The sequence below is a fragment of the Neolamprologus brichardi genome, chromosome 5 (assembly GCF_056152115.1).
Source record: "Neolamprologus brichardi isolate AB-2024 chromosome 5, ASM5615211v1, whole genome shotgun sequence".
NCBI lineage: Eukaryota > Metazoa > Chordata > Actinopteri > Cichliformes > Cichlidae > Neolamprologus > Neolamprologus brichardi.
In genome coordinates, this window is record NC_142108.1 from 14362410 (window position 1) to 14367655 (window position 5246).

General features: G+C 36.5%; 1 protein-coding gene across 1 annotated transcript; it reads right to left on the bottom strand.

Annotated features, from left to right (window-relative positions):
* Positions 1-4978, bottom strand: rhebl1 (Ras homolog, mTORC1 binding like 1). The gene is made up of 8 exons (XM_006807578.3): positions 4565-4978; positions 3099-3170; positions 2909-2976; positions 2716-2798; positions 2243-2299; positions 2083-2130; positions 1841-1922; positions 1-1737 (listed from the first exon to the last, which is right to left on the bottom strand). The coding sequence occupies exons 1-8, from the start codon at positions 4614-4616 to the stop codon at positions 1645-1647; spliced, it is 555 nt and encodes a 184-aa protein (XP_006807641.1). The 5' UTR covers positions 4617-4978; the 3' UTR covers positions 1-1644.
* Between the last annotated feature and the right edge of the window lie 268 nt (positions 4979-5246).

Genomic DNA, 5246 nt, shown 5'->3' on the forward strand with positions numbered 1-5246 from the left:
GTAACAGATTTATTTATATACAAAACTGTTTACAGCAAGATTTCTGAATCAACATTGACCCATAGGGAAATATTGGTGTTCAGGTGTACGACACCTACACCCAAGGTGTCAAGTTAACAGAAGGGGCAAAAAATACTTTTATGAGCACCTTGAGTCATGAAAGGAAGCAGATGAGGGAGTTTGAACAACAGTAAGGCACAAGACACAGCAACACCAGCTTCTGTTCAACCATCGTCATCAATTTGCAGCTATTCATTCAGCACAGCACTTGATAAAAAGTTACAATTAACCACTAAAGGTACAACATCGGGATTATGGGGAGAAGCTCCACAGTTTGTCACGTATTCATAAGGCTACAGATTCTATGAGGAAAAACAAAAAAAACCAAAACATCATCATCATTAAGGACCTCAAGTATCTGACTGCAACCATGCAAGTCCACAGTTTGAATTCAGTGGACTGCATACCATACTGACTTGGCTTTATCGAACCCACAGGAACCATCAAATCAAAACCACCAGATCAAAAAAGATAATGATAATAAATTCTAAGCTAACTCAGGCATTTTGCCACTTAACCTTACACAATGATAAAAAGTATTTAAAAAAAAAAAAACCCTCAATGTTCATAATTAACAATGCACATATATGCATAAACTCTACTTAGGATATTTAAGAGAGCAAAACTGCATCACTCAAGAGATAACCAATGATACCAAAAACCAATTTCTAAGATTACATTTTTATTATTTTTATTTTTTTTAAAAAGGCCATAAGTGGTAAATAGCAAAGATCTACTCAAATCTATCCTAAATCTCTCTGAGTGCTGTCCATAACATCTTTATTACAGTTAATCAGAAATTAAAATGTAGAAACAATGACAGTCTGTTTATCAGAACCTAAGATGTGAGTTGTCAAATATTTGAATATATAACAGACTTCTCTTGTCATAAAGACACAGCCCCACAGTTCATTAGTGAAAGGTACCTGAAGATGAGGAGAAAAGTTATTACAGTGAGGACTGTGAAACCACAGTGGGATATCTAATGTACAATGTCAGTATAGGCTATCCAAGGAAACCCACCATTTGTAAGAAACAATGACACTTTAACACCACATTTAAAGCAATGTGAACTGCGACTCTGCATCGATGCCAAAAAAGACCAGCTGAAGAAATACACCAGTCCTCGGAAAGACCATTAAGCAGCCAATCACTGGAGAGTAATAAGGCATATGCCAGTGATTTCTCAAAGATTAGGGGGGAAATGATGCAATCAACCTGAAGCAACAAATCTGAATGTCTAATTTCGTTTTCCGAGGATTTTGTTCAACTCAAAAAAGAAAAAAAAAAGAAAAAAAATCAAGATTATGCCCAGACGTAGCTTACATTTCAATATTGGAAGGTGGTGTTCATCGAAGATGCTGCTTTGTTTAAAACAGAGTTTAATCCTTGTCTTAGAAACTTCTGTCTCAGTTTCTCAACTGTCTGAGCAGTTGCTTTGCTATGTAAATTAATCTAACATCACAATGGAGCAGAAAAGTTCCACCGCTGTGTCTTGGTGTCGGTGAGGTCACGATTGGCAAGCTGGTGAAGTTGTGCCTCCTGTCTTCAGTAAGTTAGCTTACTGATGTGTTGGATACACTTTCACATCACAATGCACTTCTTCTCCTCTGGGGGAGCATTGCCATCAGCTTTCTCCATCTCCAAAATGATCCGCTTGAAAACCTCCACAGCAGTCTGCATCGCAAGAATGTTGCCATTAGAGTGTTAATGTTCTCAGAAATTAATGTGGACTCGGCTAGCATTCAGAGTTAGCATTCAATAAGATATTTCTCACTACCTCGTTTTCCTTGGCAGAGGACTCCATGAATGCAGCACCCCAGGAATCAGCAAGTTTTTTTCCCTCCTCTGGCTTGATAACCCTGAAAGAAAAAAACCCCAAAAACAAACAAACAAAAATAAATACATAAATATTAGATTGTTTTTTTTTTTACTTTTACTGCTAAAAAAAACAAAAAGGTGCCATTAGTACAGTTACCATTCTACTAAGACATATTTTACACTTTCCGAAATCTGGATTACCTTTCCATATGGAGATCTTTTTTGTTCCCTACAAGAACAGTTGGGACCCTAAAAAGACAAAAGCCTGAATGTATTAAACATAACTTAAAGAAAAAAAAAGAAAAGGGAACAAAAAGACAACATAGAAAATATTGAAATTTAAAGAACCAGCTAAACTTACTGAATCTTCCCAACCATGTCTAGCAGTTTATCATGTAGAACCTGCACAACTTCAAAACTGAACAGAAAGATATTTCAGCATGTGAGACACTGATCAGACAGTAGAGTTAACATACATCCTATGTATCTATAATTTATCATGATAAACATTTTGTACAAAAAAAACCCCTAAAACAAACAAAAACTACAGCCTGGAAAATTATAATAAAGTGGATTTGATTGAAAAACACTTTATGACAGTAAGAAAAAAGAGAATATAACATGACTGCAAAAAATAAGGGTAAAAAAAAAAGAGACTACACTTGTGTTTTCTGATTAGTGTATTATCAGCTTCCCTCGGAGGCTATATCTGAAAATATGTCAAATCACAGTGTTGGCATGATTTTCTAGAAACATAAAGCATGGCAGTTGTAGTAAAAAGAGTCTGGAAACCTGTGCTAGTGTATCCAAAATTAGTCCCAATCATCAACTCACCTCTTCATGGAAGTCACTGAATAGACAAGGACATAGCCATGGATGTCCATTGAGTGGGATTGTGGAAAAATTGAGTACTCATCCTACAGACAAGAGCAAATAAGACATCTGAGCACATGTTATGACATGGGCAAATTATCGACTGAAAAACAAACGCTTGGTGTTAGTTTACATATTAACATAAACTACTTACTTGTCCAGCAGTATCAACTAGCTGAAGATTGAAGTCTTGACCATTCACACTGACCATTTTGTTAAAGGCTTTGTTAAAGGAAAGAAAGGTGAACTAGTTTTACAATTCACTATATGCAATCAAACAGGAAAAAATGTCTTTGTTGTAACACTGTACAAAAAAACCCAAAAAACAACAATGACAAACTTACTGTTTTCAATGGTGGGGTCATAGGAATCAACAAACTGCCCTTCCACAAACTGTATTGTAAGGGATGACTTTCCTGAGTGTGAAAAAAATAAAATAAAAACATAAACAAACATTATGCAGTTAGATACAATTATTCTGAGACATGATTTAAACAGCTTGTGCTTGTTGTTGATTTCTTGATCGTTTTAAGCCTTTATACTGTAGATAAGTAATTTTAACGCACTACAAATCCTACAAATTCTCTAACCTGGTCAGGAATTTAAGATGTATTGCCACAGTAAATGTTTCACATAGTTATTTTAAGGTCCAATTATAGTCCCCCTGTGGTGTCTAGATAAGCTAACATGTTTTAAAAGGTAGGTAATGAAAGCAAAGGATGGCTGGCAAAAGGTGGAGGACTGTTCTTCTGATAGGCAACTCCAGGCTGAATTTAGAATTATAATTTATCTAAGTAATGATGTGATAAATTTTCACAGTGACAAAAAAAACCCCTAATATTTCTCTGTAAAACACCTGCACATATTATAGTACAGTTTCTGAATCAGAACTGTAGATTATTTAATTATGGACATACAGAAAGAGAAACGTTTTTAAGTGCTATTTCAAAAGAACACCGTTTTAAAGGCAGTACTGTACTGTAGTCGTAAATCTTAAAGATACCAACAATTAAGTAAAATTACATGTACATTTCTTTAAATACCAGAAATTTTACTTTTTTTAAAAAAAAATTCTAATTAGGTAATTAGATTTAGTTTTCAGTTAGTGGGTTTGTTCATTTCAGTTTGGTTTTTATTATTTTAGTTTAATTTTTAGTTTCTGTGACAAATACTGATATTTCTCTGTAAAACACATGCACCTATTACTATACTGATGCTGATTCAAAACTGTCGTTGATTTATTTGTAGACTTTTAGAAAGAAACTTTCTTTCAAGAGTTTGTTTTTTAAAACACCACATTTTAAAGTACACACTTTACACTCTCCTTTTTAATATAGACGCCGACACTTGTGTAAACAAAAAGTCACTAGGCCACAAATATAGGTGAACAACAAATTATGGCGCTTCATTAGTCACACAATGAGGTTTCATAATTTAAACTAATTTAAATAATACAATAAGAGGTTTATTCTTGTTGCAGATTGAGGTTCTTAAAATCTGGACGTTATGATTGACCTGCTAAACTAGAGGTTTGGAGCACACATTACTTGGCACTCCACCAGAGTATCCCCGGCTAAGTTTATTTTCACCGGTCACCTTTCATCTAGAAACGTGTGGATACAACTGTACAGCAACACTGGTTGACTTGAAGGTGCTTTAGTAGTTAATGTAGCAGAGAGAAAAAGAGCCCTGAGAAACAAAGGTAAGCTAGCGTTACTGTTGTACTTCGGATACGCTCACAAGGAAAACAAAGCCAGGACGTTAGCCTGTTACCCAAGCTAGCTGTGCAAGAGCTCGAACCTGTACTCACCTACAGACCGGTAACCTATAACGGCGATCTTTCTGTATTTCGGTTGAGGCATTGTAGTGAAAAACGGTGTTGAGTAGGTCTTTGAAAAATGTAGTACGCCACCTATATTTACTATCTAAGCAAACTTTTATCGCCACATTCGTCTCGCGTCACGTGACAACAACAAACTTTTTCGAGCCGCCGCTCGAGTTCTCCGCTGGGCCTCAAACTGGAACTGCAGAGTTTAGCTACCGTAAATACAGCTTATAGTCGTATAAAACTAAGCCCCTTCCTTCATCCAGTACAGCATCGATTCTGGTGGGTATTCTGAAAGGATGTAACTGTCGTTTCAACCCAAAGTGGAAACGGGGAGGGGGGGAGAAAAAAAGCTGGTTCAACGCGGTCGCTGCTATCTGCAAGTCAAACTGACGGAAACTGTCATTGTGTAAGCACACCGTCGTAAAATCAGCCCACACGTCAGAGCGGCACGGGCCGTTTGCACAGCAGAGGTCACTCTTTGTACGTCCCAGCGTGTGCGTGACCACCATACTTACTTTTTTCAGACTTTTCCAGACCGACCTTCAATGCACAGTACCCGGAGAAATGTCAGATAAAGCAGTGTTGATTTTCCAAGTTTCAGTGCAGACATGATTTTTTAGACTTAGGGGGCATTCTACAATTGGGGGACAATTTACTTAAAAAA